Source organism: Macaca fascicularis, chromosome 5, assembly GCF_037993035.2.
Source record: "Macaca fascicularis isolate 582-1 chromosome 5, T2T-MFA8v1.1".
NCBI lineage: Eukaryota > Metazoa > Chordata > Mammalia > Primates > Cercopithecidae > Macaca > Macaca fascicularis.
In genome coordinates, this window is record NC_088379.1 from 6,234,339 (window position 1) to 6,253,318 (window position 18,980).

Below are 18,980 nucleotides of genomic sequence, written 5' to 3' on the forward strand. Positions count from 1 at the left end.
CAGAAAGATTTGTCTTATATCTAGTTAATAAATGCCCATGTATTTCAAAGTTTCTCAACTAATTTTAACAAGAAATAGAGACTTTGGTGTTTAAAAGGCAAACTCGAAACCAATCTGTCTGTTTAATAAAAATCTATTTTTTCAGTGTGCCAGAGGGAATTCTCCGGTTAACCACATTAGCATTAGGCCAAGAGGTGAGAGCTGTTCATCTCGTCACTGATACAGTGCTCTAGAGGCACTTAATTAAGAGATTGAAGTCCCCTGTGTACTTATTAATTAGACCAGAAGGACAGAACATCTGTTTAGATTCCAAAAATATTTTTTTACAAAATTCTACACTCATAGACTTTACATTGACTCATCTTGACTAAAACTAATCTGTAAAGAATATTCTTTCTTACAATTTGCTCTATTACTTAACATGTAGGTGAGCAAGGGCTATTTCAACTAAAATAGGAAAAAGGGCTATACCTTTAGTTTAGCCTAGGATACTGTCTTAGGTTACAAATAAACTGTGCCCTTAAGAGGCAGGCTCAAGGCTTGGTGGGCAGCAAAATGACCATGAAGAGGGTAAGGAAACAAGGATCCTTACCCTTAATATGAAGGTCTCATTCTTAGAGATTGCAGAAAAGTTAGAAAAAGTATGAGGAGGGTTCATATATCGAAATGACTAAATAAACTTGCCAAGTCTGTTTCCAAAAAAGTTGAGTCAAAACAGAAGTCCCTTCCAAACCTGAAGTAATTCATGTCTTAACATCTTAATTTAATGTCTTAATTTAGCAGTCTTAACATCAACAGGCAGATATTAACAGAGGGGCAAAGATGGCGAAAGGAAAGAGACAATATTGTTCCTGATCTCTGAGCTTCAACTTGAAGCCAACAACAACAACAAAAAACCCAAAAAACAGAAAACATGAAGTGTTTCCTATCTCTGAGGGCGCCTGTGGACTAAGTCCCTCCCTTGGTTGCAGGACTCTCTCTGAGTGACTGCTGGAACTGACACAGAAGCCACTAACATTGCTGCAGATGGAGCATGAGGCTGGCCTAGTGACACACACTGGACACAAAGACTTTGTTCTGGTTTTCTTTTCTGATCAATTCTAAGATTTTCCCCAATCCAGATTCCTCAGGAATGTAATCCTGGCATGTGTGTGCACAGCGCTTTTGACCTCACCTTGCTTACTCTGAAGGTCTTTCAGTCTGGAGCAGAGCTCCTCCACTAAAGTCTCGATACCAGAGCTCTGCATGACAACAAAAAGACACATTAGGTTACAGCCAGTATGTACAAATCAGGTATTTGTATACTTTTGTTTTAATACATAGGTTTTACAAATCATCTATGTTCCAAAATAAATACATTACCAATATTTACGTGAATACTACAGTTTAAAAATTATAGGTTTGTAGATACAAAATGAGTATACATGCTTCTTACTAATAAAGCATACTAAATGAAGCTTAGCGATAAAACGTGAACACATTCATGTACCTCCCAGAATAGCTTCTGCTTTTCCAAAGGTGTGTCATCTTGTTCATGGGGCAGATTTAAGGGCCTAAATGTCCATCATATGACCAAAAGTCAGTCACCATCAAAAAGAGCATTCAATATTTATGTGAGCAAGGTCTTATACCAGACTTAAAACGAAGGAAAATCACAAAACCTCATCTTAGTTCTCTAGGAGCTCACACTCTGAAAAAAACAAGGCGATTTTCTCTTTTTCTGTTTTAAAGAAACATGAACACTCATGATTACAACGACAACAACAACAAAGGTCCAGCAAACGAAGCCAATATTGCAAGTGTGAAAGCTTTGTCTCCTTTTCAGCATCTGGATCAGATTATCGACTTCTATACAAAGCTTGGGAGTTTAAAATTTAAGGAGAGTACATAGAAGAGTCTGGATTTGGGAGGGTAAAAATAAGAGTCAACCTTTAAAGAAAAATCAATGTTGAAAACACGCACAAGCAAATAACCTTTCACTATGTAGACTTTAACTTTTAGGAGTCTCAATTTCTCACAGGAAGAAAAAAAATTTTTTTACAGTGGACAAAAAAAGTGAACTTATTTCTCAAAAACTTTAGATTTACTCAGTGAGCAAAGTCCTATTTAAACTGGAATCAAGTCTTTATTGGTGGGCATAACCCAAACAGAGGCGCGTGATGGAGAGTTCTGCTAAGCCAGTGCCCTCACTAGGCCTTGACGGGCTAAAAATAGAACTTTACCGCATTCACTTAACTCAAAATGACTCAGCACAAATATACAGATATCCTACATAAGAAATCCCACAGTTGCACAGTTTGAGTAGCAAGAAACAGATTACAATGAAAACAGTTAATTGTAAACATCTAGAGTTACATTCTGTCCACATCATAACACAGTTTTTAATAGGAAGATAGAAAAATAGGCCAGACAAGAGTTGCCCTTTCCTTTAGAAACACTCTTAAAAACCATGGCAGATATTAGTCATAAACACTGTTCAACTACAAACAGTTGCACCAGAAAGCATCTGCTTACCATAATGCTCAAGGTGTGACAAGGACGGCAATTATATTCCATTTCCTTCGGATCGTGAAACCAACACCAGTGTCAGCTGACACACTGCATACTGTTCTGTACAGCAAGCCTATGTCACTAGGTTTTTAAACCTAGGGCTAGTCTCCAATGCAGAACACTGAACCTCTAGGGATCGCTTATTAAATGTTTTCCAATACTCTAAAATGGGGTCCCATTTAATCAGAATGGTCATTACAACCTGGTTACTGCATATTTTTTCATGCTTTGTCTTAGAAATTAATTACATATATACACATATTTATTAATATCTGAGTAAATATGTATACTATATGAGTGATATATATATATTTGCTGTCATATATAAACATATATATATATTTTTTTTTGCTCTCATGTTTAAACAGCAAAATAAACTAAGAGCTTACTCCTTACTCTCCGTGTAAAAGCAAGCTCTATCAACCAGGTTTTTTTGTTCTTTTGACTACCTGTAGCATCTTATATTTTTTTTAAAAATCGGCTGGGCACAGTGGCTCACACCTGTAATCCCAGCACTTTGAGAGGCCAAGGTGGGTGGATCACTTGAGGTCAGGAGTTCAAGACTAGCCTGGTGAACATGGTGAGCATGGTGAAACCCTGTCTCTACTAAAAATACAAAAAATTAGCTGGGCGTGGTGGCGGGCACTTGTAATCCCAGCTTCTTCGGCAGCTGAGGCAGGAGAACTGCTTAAACCCAGGAGGCGGAGGTTGCAGTGAGCCGAGATCACGCCATTGCACTTTAGCCTGGGCGACAGAGCGAGATTCCATCTCAAATAAATAAATAAATAATAAATAAATCAATAAAAAATAAAAAATCATGAGAACCCCAGGTCACCATCACAGCAAGCTGGGAAGCAGAGAGGCACAGCAGAAGCTGTCATCGCCCTTTGTTGTCTCCTGGCAGGCGTTCCAAAGTGTTAATTTACAGCTTTAATGAGAAATTTTTATTCACTTTCCCAATTATATAAACCATTAGAAAATATTAATAATCAAATTTCAGTAGTATAGCATATCCATAAGGCCATTCAAGAATATTTTGAGAGCATACAGTATCTTAAAAAACAAAGAAAGATTAAGTTATATATTAATAACAACTCTAAGAGAGCACAAACTGTAGGTGAACAAAATGCTACCACTTCACCACTGAACTCGTGAATTGCTTTTCCTAACTGTAAAATGGATAATAATCACCCACCTTCCAGTATCCAACGCATGTAAAACACTCTGCAAACTGTAAGAGCACTCTAGAATCCAAATTATACTACTCCAAACCTGCAAAGTGGCGAGCCACACACAGACACTGGCAAGTTTCAGGACACACTCAGTGAGCAACCTTCCGAATGCATGGCCAGCCGGCCACTAGTTTACCATAAACTGGCTCATTCACATACCCAGTAAACAAACGGTTATGAGGACCCCTGTCCTCCTGCAATTTACATGATAACCACTCTAATTTCTCTGAGAAGAGGACTCAGTGGAATGCATTTGGGTTTGGGGTTTGGAGTCATGCTGGCCTGGGTCTGAATTCTTGCCCTGCTATATTCACCGGGCAGCAAAGGACACGTGTGCCACTTCCTCTCTCTAGACCCAAGAACGCCAGCACTTTTCTCCGAAGATTCAGTAGAAAAAGCTAACATGACACACGTGAGGCACCCGGAGTCCCTGTCATCTTAGTCACTTAAATGTTGGTGTCATTTCTAGATTTTGTACGTTTTTAATTTTCTACAATCTTGTTTTTTGATTTATCACTTCAAAAATGCCTCTAATTTTTGCTATGATTTGATTTGGAGGTTGGAGGAGTAAAAAGATAATTAACCTAATGCATACCACCCAAACCCCTCTGGATTCTCCCTGGACTTCATGGCCTGCTCCTTCTGTCTCTGACCAACACACTAGGTTCTTGCCACTGCTGTGCTCTCTGCACCTGGCTGGGGGGTGGGGTTGAAGGGTTACATGATGATGGAGACTGAGCCTCGGTCAAACACAGCAACTGGTGTCCTTACTTCATGAGGGTCTTATTTGTTCCCTGACAAACTCCTATCACTTCCCATCCCTATAACATTTCCAGTATTTCTCCATCTTCTAAATACTTCCCATCCTTCTCAACTTGGACCTTCGCTAGTAAGTGTAAAGTAAAAGAAAGGCAATCTGACTTATTCTGCTTCACCTCTGCTCTCCATACTCAAAGGTTTCTGTGCCATATTACTCACCTTACAGGTTTATCTTTTATGGAGGGTTCATTTAGACTGGATATTCCCTAAATGCCAGACAGGTGCTGCCATAGTGTGATTACTAACATACATGATACTCAGTGTTAATTGCCTGTTCCATTTGCACATGGCTCAATGGAGTCAGAGAGATCTGGTTCTAAATTTCACCCTAGGGTCAACCACATGACCCTACATAAATCATTTACCTATCAAAGCCTCAGTTTCTACATCTGGAAAAGGGTGCTAGTATTATGGACACATTTCCTAATAGCTGGTTACTGAATTTCCTGTACTGGTCCCCTAATTTCTTTTGTCTCCTGTTCACCATTTCTTCATCTTTTTGTTCTACTTTCTGGAAGATTTCCAGAGCTGTCTTCCAAACCTCTATTGAGTTTTTCATTTCTATTATCATGGTTATAATTTTTAAAAGATCATCTCGTCCCTCAAATGTTTCTTTTTTTTTTTTTTGAGACAGAGTCTCGCTCTGTCGCCCAGGCTGGAGTAGTGCAGTGGTCGGATCTCAGCTCACTGCAAGCTCCGCCTCCCGAGTTTACGCCATTCTCCTGCCTCAGCCTCCGGAGTAGCTGGGACTACAGGCGCCGCCACCTTGCCCGGCTAATTTTTTTTTTTTTTTTTTTTGTATTTTTTAGTAGAGACGGGGTTTCACCGGGTTAGCCAGGATGGTCTCGATCTCCTGACCTCGTGATCCACCCGTCTCGGCCTCCCAAAGTGCTGGGATTACAGGCTTGCGCCACCGCGCCCGGCCTCAAATGTTTCTTCTTTACAGTAACCACTTCCTCGTTAAGAAGTCTTCCACACTTCTGTCTTTGGAACATAAACCTACTTGTCAGTCAGGTACCAGAAAGGGAAGGGGGAATCAGTCCCCAATTTTCATTATGGTGTCTCATGCTTTCCCTCAGGGGTGCCTGGTATCCCAAAGTCCAAAACCTGTCTACTCAATTTCTCCAGAAAGTAACTGTCAAAGGAAAGGCTGTTACTGTAGTGCCCCCAATGAACTGCACCTCCCAGCACTTGCCTCTAGGTTGGGCCCCTCCCACGGTGACTGGGTTTCACAATAAGATGTTGCCGAGTGTGACAGATGCCCTCCTGGAATGCTACCTTCTGAGTGTTCTCCATCTGCCATGTGGGGAGAGGTCACAGCTCCCAGCCATGCTTGCTGAAGCACCAGTCACATGAGGAGAGCAATCTTGGATGTTTCAGCTCCATGTGCCCTCACAGACCCCAAGCGAGAACAGCAGAAGAACCTCCCAGCTGAGCCGTAGCTAACTCACTGAATTATGAGTAAATAAAATAGTTGTTTCAAGCCACTAAGTTTTGGGGTACTTAGTTATGCAGCAAAAACTGAAGCACAGGCTTTCAAACACTCCTGTTTTCAGCCCGACCCTGCACATGGGGCTCTTTTATAGTTTTTCAGATCTTAGTCTTCAGTTTTAAAGCGGAGTTAGAAGATTAGTGGTAGGAAACCCAACTAGATACTGATAGAATGACTACTGGTGATCACAGTAATCATTTTACTGGAAAGTAAAGGATCAATTCCATACTTTAATGACTAGAAGTTTTAAAAACCCTTTTACAATTTAGAACTAAGTTAATGATAAGCAAATAAACAAAAGAGCACCAAGTGAGAAGACTGAGAATATGTACCAGGGTTCACAAACTCATGCCTTCAATAGCCAGAGAAGTAATACAAAGTCAAAAAAAACCTCCCCCAAATAAAAAGCTGTTTCTGCCAAGGCCCCTGTATGAGAGCTGAGATTCCTATCCTTGAACACCAAATGGTCTACAAAAATTGGCCTGCCTCCAGCTCTCATGCACATTTGCTCTCTAGAAAATGATACAGAGTAGGAGAGAAGTATCCAATGGACAAATATCTTCAAACATGATCTAGGGCACAGATTATGTACTCTTTAGAATGCTGAAAAAAATCTGCAACAAAAAGTAGAGGATAGCAAACTGTTATAATGATTAAATAACGTGATCAATCGAGGCTTAGAAAAAGGTAGCCCTGCTCTTTAGCAGGGTGATGTAACATAAAGGGAACATGATCTAGACTCATGAGACCTGCTGTGCTATGTGAAGCTGGACACGTTATTTAACTTCTCTGAGCCTCCATTTCATCATTTTACAAAAAGAGGAAAATACTTCAGCTTGACTTAAGTCCTTCAAGTTTCCCAGTTCATTATAGCATCTTACTGATTTAGGCAAACCCCTCCCCGTTTTTTGTTTTTGTTTTTTTAATTTTTGAGATAGGATCTTGCTCTGTCACCCAGTCTGGAGTGCAGTGGTGCGATCACAGCTCACCACATCCTTGACCTAAAGGACTCATCTCCCACCTTCTCAGCCTCCCAAGTAGCTCAAACTCAGGCGTGTGCCACCACACCTGGCTTCCTTTTTCTTTCTTTTCTTTTTGCAGAGACGTGATTTCTGCAAAACCCCATCTCAAACTGGTTTCAAACTGCCAGGCTCAAGCGATCCACCTGCCTCAGCCTTCCGAAGTGCTGGGATTACAGGCATGAGCCATCGCGCCCAGGCAAACCCTATTTTTTATTATATGCAAAAAAAGTCCTGTTTCTTACTTTCATATGGAGATGGCAGTTTCTTTTCCCTTTAGATATCTAACAAGTAAACTTCCTGAAGGACATTTGGCTATAGAAGCTCAGAAAGCTATGAGTTGAATATCTGGATATTATTTGTTTCACCTCATGGTTCAATTAAGAATAGTCAGAATTTAGACTAGTTATTTTTAATCTAGGAAGCATGAGCTCTTAAGGAGGCCACTAGTGGACATGTAACAAAGTAATTCATACAAGAAAAGTTTAAGTATAACATTCTGGTTAGGTCCATAGCTTTCATCACATACTCCAGTCTATAAGGGTGTAACAGTTAAAAAAAACCACTGACTTCAATCTAGTAATCTAATGCCTAAGTATACACGCAAGAAAAAGTACTGTACACACACACACAAGGATAAGCGTATAACAATGTTCCTTTCGGTGGGGCGCGGTGGCTCACACCTGTAATCCCAGCACTTTGGGAGGCCAAGGTGGGCGGATCACGAGGTCAAGAGATCGAGACCATCCTGGCCAACGTGGTGAAACCCCGTCTCTACTAAGAATACAAAAATTAGCTGGGCATAGTGTTGTGTACCTGTAGTCCCAGCTACTCGGGAGGCTGAGGCAGAGAATCGCTTGAACCCGGGAGGCGGAGGCTGCAGTGAGCTGAGATCACGCCACTGCACTCCAGCCTGGTACAGAGCGAGACTCCGTCTAAAAAACAAAAAACAAGAATGTTCCTTTCTACATTCTTCATAACAGCCCCAAATGAGAAGCAATTAAAAGGCCCATTACCGGGAAAATAAACAGTGTTATATAGTTCACAATGCACAACTATTTAGGAATGAAGACATTATAAAATCATGTTATCAATATAGGTAAAATTTTAAAACTTTTAACTAAAAGAAGTTACAAAAACATATAGAGTATGGTATAATTTATAGAAAATTTAAGTACATGCAAAATCATGCTATGAGTATTTGTGTACATCTTCAAACAATATTTAGTAAACATAAGAAAACAAGCATGGGAAAGACAAACACCAAGCTGCGTACAGTGGTAACCTGAGAGGGATGAGGAGGAAAGTCATAAGGAAAGGGCACATGGGTCTCCAGCTGTGCTCCCAACACCTGGCTTCTTCAACTTCAGTGGACACACAGGGATTCACTGGGCCGTCATTTGGCCCCTTCTGCTCCTCAAACTCTCAATCTGTTTTCATACCCCAGCCCTTAACTCCACACGTGTCTATTTTATAGTGCCTCCCTCTCAAATTTTTACAGCAGCCCCTTCCACTTCTGTGTCTGTTCTCATATTCTCACTTCTCAACATCTGAAAGATCAGAAAATTTCCTGTAAAAAAATCCCAATTTTCTACCTTTTCTAAAAAGAGATCAGAAGAATTGGGCTAGATAAACAAAAAGAAAATGGTCTATTTTATGCCTGGTCCTCATAAACCACTCTACCCCACCAACCCTAGACATGCATATTCAGTTTATTCTGCTGCCTGTTCAAAAATCTCCACTTAGCTATCTCCTAGGAGGCATCTCATAGGTTAATCCTTATTCATACCACAAAGAAGTTCCTTTCCTAGGTTCCTTTTCCTTAGTAAATGAAAATTACTTTTTTTTTGGAGACCGAGTCTCGTTCTGTCACCTGGGCTGGAGTGCAGTGGCACGATCTTGGCTCCACCTCCCAGTTCAAGCGATTCTCCCACCTCAGCCTCCTAAGTAGCTGGGACTACAGGCATGCACCAACACACCCAGATAATTTTTTGTTTGTTTGTTTGAGATGGAGTCTTGCTCTGTCGCCCAGGCTGCAGTGCAGTGGTGCGATCTCGGCTCAAGGCAACCTCCGCCTCCTGGGTTCAAGTGATTCTCCTGTCTCAGCCTCCCAGGTAGCTGGGATTATGGGCGGGTGCCACCATGTCCAGCTAATTTTTGTATTTTTAGTAGAGACGGGGTTTTGCCATGTTGGCCAGGCTGATCTCGAACTCCTGACCTCAAGTGATCTGCCTGCCTCCCAAAGTGCTGGGATTACAGGCATGAGCCACTGTGCCCGGCTGGGAATGACATTCTTGCAGTTGCTCAGATCAAAACCCTTGGCTGTCTTTCTTGTCTCCTCCTCTTATCTCTACCCACATCCAATCCTGTCAGTTCCATCTTCAAAAACAGATGCAGAATCCTCCAGCCATCTGCCTTCTGGAGCCCTGCAATTGCATCTTCACTGAGGGCTTGCAATCTGCCCTCTGTCCCTCCAGCACAGCTCACTTACCCTGTGTAGTTAGTCTCAGTGCAGCAACCAGTATACTCTCTGATCAGTATCTGATTGGCAAGTAAGTCAGGTTGCACTACTCCTCTCCAAACCCTAACACTTCACAGCTGCTCAGGGGAAAAGCCCAAATCCCTAGTATGGCCCATGAGTTTCCTCAAATGCTCCAGCTCCACTGCCATCTATATACCCAAAGAGATAGGACTTAGGCTTCCTCAGGCAGGACTGGCTGTGATCACACAACTGTGAGTGTTCATAGCTTTAGTAATCGCTGGCTTCTTCTGAGGGGTTCTAGTCTGTAGAGAGCACAGCATCACTTCTTGCAATGTACATAATGCATTCAGATAGGCACCTCACACATTGTAAGCGCTCAATAAATGTTATCATTGTATGACGCTCTTAGTATTACCCAGAAAAGGTTGGGCTCAACAGTCCATGTGTCAGGACACAGTATATAGTCATCCCTATATTGAGTTGGTTCCAGGACCCCCTGAGGATACCAAAATCTGTAGATGTTCAAGTTCCTTATATAAAATGGCATAATATTTGCATATAACCTACACACATCCTCCTATATATTTTAAATTATTTCTAAATGACACATAATACCTAATACAATGTAAATGCTATGGATGTAGTTGTTATACTGCATTTTTTAGGGAATGACAGGAAAAAAGTCTATACATGTTCAGCACAGACACAATCATCCATTTTTTCCCAAATATCTTTGATCAACTGTTGGTTACCTCCACAGATGTAGAACTCATGGGTATGAAGGGCCAACTGTATACGGTCAAAATTAACCTTGAAGGTAAACACTGCCATGACATATTTTTCATGGTTTTTTGTACATATAACCCTGTACAGCATATAAATAATGCATATGCAAAATACTAAGATATACTCTGTACTTTTACTGGCAAAAAGAATTTTCCTGGTAGACTTAGCTCAATGTGAGAATATAAACAAGTGAATGTTAGGACTCCACCCTACTTAGGGTGTAAGTCCTCTCTAAGGCTCTTTAAATAACAATGGGGCTGGTCAGCTCCCCAGGGTAAGCTGCAGTGCTGCTACTTTCAAAACTAACAACCCCAGAAGAATGGTATTATGAAAGAGTTATTGCATTTTAACTTTATTCACTCCCCAAACAGGACCTCATTAAGTTTCTAATCTTCTAACCACCCTCAAAGTGGGAGATAAAGTACTAGTTCTGATTCAGTGTTAAGTGGCTCAATAAAACAAATATAAGTAGTTATTTTTTTAAAGGGGGAAACAAAGAGAGGTTTGCATACATTTAACAAATATCAGGTATATGCCAGGTCCACTGATAACAGGAATGAAACAGACAGCTTAGGATAATCACCTAAAAAATATACATCTAGGGGAGGGCTGAATTGCCTATGACTGATTCATAATACCATTCCTCTTTACAGACCCCATTACTAACTGCAATCAAAGCATATGCAAAATATTTTAACGAAAACGAACACCCAGAGACATGCATGTTATTTGCATATGTAAATGAAAGGGAATTAGCCAAGGCAGTTTTCAGTGGGACCTAACAACCAATACAGCCCATCAAAGGTCATGATTCCCTGGAGAAATAAATCTTCAATTGCTCAGCCAACCTTTACACGGGGACAGCCACATTTTAATCAATGTATAAAATTACATTCTGATGCAACTGAATTGCCCTCTGTTTTGGCAATGTCTCTCATAAAATAATGAGCTGAGCAGGGCAAGAGAAGTGCTATAATGTGGGGTACAACTTGTTACAAGGATAAAGTGGAGGCACAGTGTAGTATCACAAGCATGTAAGTGGAGCCAGAGAAGTAAGCCATTCTCCTTAAACCATGACATCAGTGAATAGTCTGATAACTATGGATGCTTTTACAGAAACAGTTCACACTGTAACTATAATAGTCACATACACATATAATAGTCACATACACATGAGAAAATAATTCACCTCACATGTAATGCATAATATCACCACTACTTCCTACCTACACTTATATCTAATATAATATAACCTACATCATTGTCTTTTATTTGCCATTAACATTTTAATCTACTAGATTATAAACTTGAATTGTTAGTGGTTTTTGATTGCGACCAATTGGTAGTGACTGTCTAAAGAGCTGTACTGAAAAGCGCTTTTAAGAGGGCATTTGGACTGGATAGGAAAGCATAGCACACACAATACCATAAACACGATCATCCTCAGGAAATTAGCATACTTAATATGCAAACACTCATGACAAAAACATAAAATAAAATTTTGCATTATAATTTTCGATGGAGGTCCTCTTTGCTCCTTTCTTTCCATTGAAGCCAATAGACAGACTATAAAAAGAAACCCAGGGGACACACAGATGGCCTACCATTCCTAAACTACCACACATTGATTCTTTCTATTGCAGTAGGCAATAATTAAAGAGGGTTCTTTTCATTGGCTCCCCAAGAGGCAGGTGAGCTGGTTTAAGGCAGTGGTGCCCAATCTTTTTGGCACCAGGGACTGGTTTTGTGGAAGACAATTATTCCACAGACCCAGCAGGTAGGCTTGGGGTTCGGGATGAAACTTCCACCTCAGGCATTAGATTCTCATAAGGAGCATTCACCCTAGATCCCTCACGTGCTCAGTCCACAATAGGGTTCGTGCTTCTATGAGAATCTAAGGCCACCGCTGCGGATCTCACAAGAGGCGGACCTCAGGCAGTAAAGCTTGCTAAAGCTTGCTCGCTGTTCACCTCCTGCTGTGCAGCCCAGCTCCTAACAGGCTATGGACCTGTACCTGTCCATGGCCCGGGGGCTGGGGACACCTGGTTTAAAGGGTCTATAGATTGATGCACAAACAACAGCACATGGCTCTGGAGCAGGAACTGGGACTTGAAGACTCTCCTCATTCATTCCATAAGTAATTACTGAGCATTTGGTTATGCCTGGCACATTCACTTCCTCAGCTAATTTTAATTTGGTAAGATTTAAAAAAAATCATTGTAAGGAAAAAGGAATCCGACATTTTTTTTTTTAACAAAATGAGAAGGAAAGAGCAAGGAAGTACAAATATGCTTTATTGGGGTTGAAAATAAAAATCCCGCCTATGAGAGCCAGGCAAAGGAAAGCATTTTCCCAAAGCAATAACCTAAAGAATCAAAGATCTCTGTAAGCCACAACTATTCCCTTGCACTGTTTCTACCTCATACTAAGTTCTTCACCTCACACAAATACTTGGTTAGTATGAATTACACGCAAATTCAACAAGCTACAGGAGAAGGGTCTTGCATTACTCATACAAGGTTTTTATACTCTTCATCTTTTCACAGCTGATTTCAGCTGCCCTTGTCATTTCCTCAGCTTAACCATGAGTCAAAGGCTAGGCTCATTTCTCAGCAACTTTGGTCCAAAGAAGAAATAAGATCCTTTCTCAGTTTGAAACTGCACTACCCATATTTTCTTTCCGACTACAACTCAGCAGTTTCTTTGGATTTTACTCAAATAATTTACCTGAATTAACTTCTCACTTGTTTAAAAAAAAAAAAAAAATCTGCGTTCTGAATTCCTTTAAAAGCTCTAAATTACTTTACCAATCTACAAATTATCAATTTACTCCCCTTCAGTGTCATAAAGAAAACGCCATTTTTGCCGGGCATGGTGGCTCAGGCCTGTAATCTCTGCAGTTTGGGAGGCCGAGGCGGGAGGATGTCTTGAGCTCAGGAGTTCAAGATTAGCCTGGGCAACACAGGGAGACCCTGTCCCTATATTTTTTTAAATTAAAAGAAAAAAACAAAAAACCCACTACTTTAACCACAAAGTTTTCTCTGCAGAGTTTTCTCTGGGCACGTCACTCACAGTCCCTGCTGAAGTGATGAACCTCCAGGCAGCCCTGCCCCCTCAACCAGGGCTTATCAAATCAGGCTGGCTCAAGCCTGATCAAGCCTAGGCTCAATCACCTGGCTCAAGCCCAGCCAATCAGATTCTCTCTCTAGATGAATGGTGTTGGACAGTAGAGTTCCATGGTCACGCTGGGCTGGAAGCTGGAATGGCCATTCTTCACTATGTGCTAAAGCAGAGAAAACCAGAGTTTGGACAGAGAGGGAATGACCCCGACTCGGGTACAGAAGGAAATGAGAGATTGCAGGTTGGTTGTTACTGAAAGTGACTTTGTCTATCACATAATTCCCAGTTCAGCTCTCTCTTGAGGCTGCTATACTTCTAGCACTTGGCTTCAGTAAGACATCCCTGTATCCTTTACATATATTTCTATTTTTCCTTAAACCAGGTTAATTATGTTCCTAATTGTTGTAATGAAATGGTGCTTAAGATAGCTGTATGTATAAGTGGTAACTTCCAAACTCCTATTCCATGCTGTATGAAGCAGCAACTTTAAGAAATGAAGAAGTTGGCCAGGCGCGGTGGCTCACGCCTGTAATCCCAGCACTTCGGGAGGCGGAAGCAGGTGGATCACCTGAGGTCAGGAGTGCGAGACCAGCCTGGCCAACATGGTAAAACCCCATCTCTACTAAAAATACCAAAATTAGCTGGGCATGGTAGTGCATGCCTGTAATCCCAGCTACTTGGGAGGCTGAGGCAGGAGAATCACTTGAACCCAGGAGGTGGAGGTTGCAGTGAGCCAGGACTGCACCACTGCATTCCAGTCTGGGTGACAGAGTAAGACTCTGTCGTCTCAAAAAAAAAAAAAAAGAAATTAAGAAGTTAAAGTTAAAAAATCAGAGGTGGGGGAGAAGAAAACAGCGGGGAAGAGAAAAAATAATCGGATGAAAGGGTAGGCTTTTAAAAAATGAATGTTAGATTCATTTAAAAACATCAGTACCTTTCATATGATAAGCACTCAATGTGCTAGGCAGTAGGAGATAAAAAAAGATGGGGCACTCGTGGTCCTTGCACCCAGTGAGCACAGTCAAATGAGTAATTGCAATTTAGGATGTGAGGGCCATGTTATTTGAGGTCTACACAATGTATCATGAGTATATGGCCAGGGGAGTCAGGCATTCAGAGACAGTTCCTTTTTTTATTTTTTTGAGACACAGTCTCCCTCTGTCGCCCAGGTTGGAGTATGGTGGCGCGATCCTGGCTCATTGTAACCTCTGCCTCCCAGGTTCAAGCGGTTCTCCTGCCTCAGCCTGCCAAGTAGCTGGGATTACAGCATGCACTACCATGCCCAGGTAATTTTTGCATTTTTAGTAGAGATGGGGTTTCACTATGTTGGACCAGGCTGGTCTCGAACTTCTGACCTCAGGTGATCCTCCCACCTTGGCCTTCCCAAGTGCTGGGATTACAGGTGTTGAGCCACTGTTCTTAGCCTCAGAGATAATTTGGAGTTGGATGAGAACAGAAAGGTGGGAAACACTAAACAAATAAGCGTTAAAAACCATTTGCATCAGTGGCAGCCAGAAAGAATAAACTTCTGCAGATTGCAAAGATAACAAAGCCAATGATGGCAACACTAGACCATTCAACAATTAGTTCAGGAAGGAAGTTTCTGGAGGTCAGAGTCCGCTCAATTTGGCCTTGCATCATAAAGGTACTTAAACCATACTATCTCAAATAGCATGGTCAAAGCAAAATAATTCTTTCAGTAGTCATGATCTCACAGATTACATCTTAGAGTGAATAATAAAATAAGAATTCATAATATTAACTGCAAAAGATATTTTGTTATTTCAGGAAACTGAAAGACATGAGAAATATTTTATATGAAATGTTAAAAGAATAAAATAATCTTGTAATGTTTTCTAAAAACAAAAAAATACATAAATCATATGCCAATATAGTACTTTTGAAGTGTCTGAACTGCTATTCCCTTCTAGGAATGTATTCAAATGTAATAATACAGACCACAGAAAAACCCCACATAAAATATTTTAGACAGCATAACAAAAAAAATCAAGAGCAGGCCGGGCCTGATGGCTCATGCCTGTAATCTCAGCACTTTAGGAGGCCACGGCAGGCAGATCACCTGAGATCAGGAGTTCAAGACCAGCCTGGCCAACATGGTGAAACCCCGTCTCTACTAAAAAATGCAAAAAAATTAGCCAGGCATGGTGGCACATGCCTGTAATTCTGCCTACTCAGGAGGCTGAATTGCTTAAACCTGGGAGGCAGAGGTTGCAGTGGAGCGAGATCACACCACTGCATTCCAGCCTGGGCGACAGAGTGAGACGCTGTCTTAAACAAAACAAAACAAAAAATCAAGAGCAAGGTAAACATCCAGTAATAAAGATTATAATATTATACTGTTGTTGAAATATCATTTGATGAAATGCATCTTAGCCACTAAAAAGAATAAAGACAATGTAATAACAGGATGAAATAGTCAAGTCGGAAAAAGGATACAAAATTTTGTGTATACTCTTAATTAGAGTAGCACGTATAAAAGAAAAGCTTATAAAACTTCAGAAAATATGGAAAAATACTATAAAGGAAAAGTGGTAATGTTCATGTTACTTTGTAAGATAAATAAGTAGTTTGTTTTCCCAATTTTTGGAGGTCAAGTTGTCCTATCTGTAAACTTAAAACACCCCTTCTTTCTCTCTTAAGTGTTAGAAATAAAATGTAAACTTACTTCATCAGAAGCAGATCGAAGACACTGGACAGCAGCCTGTTTTTTCATTTCTTCTAGAGTTAGATCTGAACATTTTTTCTTACTCTTTCCCCATTTCTTATAAGCTCCTTTTTCCCAGCCCAGGAAGATGTCATTCTCCTGCAATGAAATTGCACCAGGTTAAATGACCAGGGCTAACGTGGACACTACTATATTCCACCTACCACACATACTCAGTCACAGAAAGGCCTCTTGCATTTCCATACAAATTTTAGGATCAGCTTGTCTATTTCTGCGATGAAGGGAGCTGGGATTTCAAGAGGGATTGTACTGATTCTGTAAAACACCTTGGGGTATACTGCCATCTTAACAGTATTGTTTTCTGATCACAAACATGGGATGTTTTCTATTTATTTAGGTCTTCTTTGATTTCTTTCAAAGATGCTTTATAGTTTCCGGTGCACAAGTCTTGCACTTTTGTCAAATTTTTTCTTAAGCATTATATTCTTTTTTATATTATTGCAAATGGAGTTTTTTCTTAATTTCATTCCTTAGGATTTTCTCTATATTCTATACAAGATCATGTCATATGTGACTAGAGTCTTACTTCTTCCTTTTCAATTTGGATGTCTTTTCCTTACCTAACTGCCCTGTTAATGCTGATTTATAATAAAAGTTTATGTATTTCATCTTTGAAAATGTCTTCACACAAATAGAAATTGCCAAATGCTGGTATTAATCCACAAGCATGAGTTTAACTGAACATAATTTGGTTAGAAGGCATTTAGAGAATTCTTTTAAATTCGTATCTTGATATTTGCCTTCTAGCATGTCAGTATATTGTAGATTAATACTAAGGAATGAAAGTTAATGAAAGCTCCTTGCTAACTTAAGTAGGCAAACAGATTCTGAGATAAAGAAATTTCCTTTGCACTGTGTATCAAGGTATGAAAAGTGCTGCTGGAACAGCAGTTGGAGCCTGGACAACTTATTCATGATAAATTTGTGTGGGGATGGAGATTTCACTTCTTGTTTTAACTTTTGACAGAATAAAAAAAGTATGAAGCAGCCTGACATTTTTATGATTCAAACAATGTTAGAGTGACTTTATCACATTATAAATTTTGTATACAAGTTCTGTTTTGCCTTGTAATTTTAGGTTGAATTAAGAAACATCAAATCTGTAGCAAAAGTTACATAAACAATAGTATATTACACACACTTGTTTGCATTCTGTTATTTATACTTATATTTGAGAGGTCCCTCGTGCTATTTTTTTTCTGGCTTAAGGTACTGTGTTAATGTATCATAACTTAACCAAAATTTAACAGCACTGAATTGTTAATCACAGTTTAAAGACATGACTATAAAAAGAGCCGAGATGTTTCTATTTCACTTACTGTTATCCTTGTAGTCTCCTATCCTGTACTATTAAAAGTCTACTTATGGCTGGGGGCGATGGCTCGTGCCTGTAATCCCAGCACTTTGGGAGGCAGAGGTGGGTGGATCACGAGGTCAGGAGTGTCTCAAAAAAAAAAAAGTCTGCTTATACATAAACATAAAATATGAGACATTTCTCAAATAGTTACTCAGAAAGTCCTAATCTTAAAGAAAGAACATAATTATCAAGTACCAAAAGCGGATACAACTAAAGAACTCCCCAGCATGAGAGTCTATTATCAGGTACTTTTCTAGACACTACAGGGAGGTCACGTAAGGCTAGAGTTCTGGTTGACTTTCCCATGCTGTCTGTATCAAAAGGGAGACTGGGAACTGGGGGAGAAAAAGCACACGCCACTTGGAAATCCATCATCAGCAGTCACCGGAGGCTCGCTGCTGAGCGTACGCCCCTGCCTAGCAGTGCCTAAATGACCAAAACCACAATGTGTCCGCATGGGATTAACACTACCCCCATCATCCCTTGGGCCACAAAGATTGGCCCAGAGAGAGGCACGTGGCCAATCAGAAATGCACATTTCATGGTTCTTGCTGGGAATGTAGGGAACATGACCTCTGGACAGTGTGTGAGAATATGATCTCAGAAACATGCTCATTGTCACTGCCCTTTACCCTATAAGGAGCTGGTTGCAAAACCAAGCTGACAAAAAGTGGTAGGCAGAGAGGCAGAGCAGAAGCCTGAATGACACTGGGAAGCTCTGAATCAAACCTAGCAGGGGCCAGCCCAACGTCTGGACTTTTAGTTATTTAAGCCTTTTTTCCCCCTTCAGCCAATTTCGGCAAAACTTTTGGTGACTTGTGAATTAGATACAGTCAGATTCTGAGAGCATTCAGTAATAATCTACTGATATATTACTCAAAAGAACCCCTATTTGCCCCTAAAAGATGAGCCACTCCAATCAAACAAGCATAATTTCAGGTTAACTATATTCCTGTTTTTCCTACTAGGTCTTTAGCCCGCAGTGATGACCTCCTCACTGACCTCCCTGCCTTCAGTGGCCCAAGCCCGTCTGCCCATTGCTATGCCATTAAGTCCTGCTGGCTAAATAGATCTACCGGTCTTTTGTCTCTAGGACATAACTAGAAATGCCCTCGCACAGCACATCAGTCTCTTCAGGGTCTGTTTCCCGCGGGCCTGCCCCACTCTGACCTTCGACTACCCACTCCTGACCTTACAGCACCAGGCCCCTCCTACTTCTGTGTCTTTGTACACACTATTCCTTTATTCTTCCTTCAAGGTGATTCCTACACTGGTAGTTGTCACTCAGGGACCATCCCTAGTTTTCTCTGTATTGATGCATTCACATTTGCACATAAAAGCAGAAATGTCAGTTTTAAAACATGGAATATTTATATT

At 40.6% G+C, this 18,980-nt stretch overlaps 1 protein-coding gene across 11 annotated transcripts in view; it reads right to left on the minus strand.

Annotated features, from left to right (window-relative positions):
• KIAA0232 (KIAA0232 ortholog) overlaps window positions 1-18,980 on the minus strand; it is a 96,652-nt gene that overhangs the window by 25,017 nt on the left and 52,655 nt on the right. For 6 of the 11 annotated variants that reach the window (XM_074039387.1, XM_015450138.3, XM_045392091.2 and 3 more), the window contains exons 3-4: window positions 16,187-16,324; window positions 1,175-1,241 (exon numbers count right to left, since the gene is read on the minus strand). Coding sequence is in view for 9 of the 11 variants with exons in the window: in XM_015450138.3 (XP_015305624.1) it covers window positions 1,175-1,241; window positions 16,187-16,324 (205 nt within the window). In the remaining 2 variants the exon portion in view is untranslated. Of the gene's footprint in view, window positions 1-1,174; window positions 1,242-2,514; window positions 2,615-16,186; window positions 16,325-18,980 lie in introns of those variants that run through there. The other 5 variants (XM_045392092.2, XM_074039385.1, XM_005554431.4 and 2 more) reach the window with 2 other exon arrangements.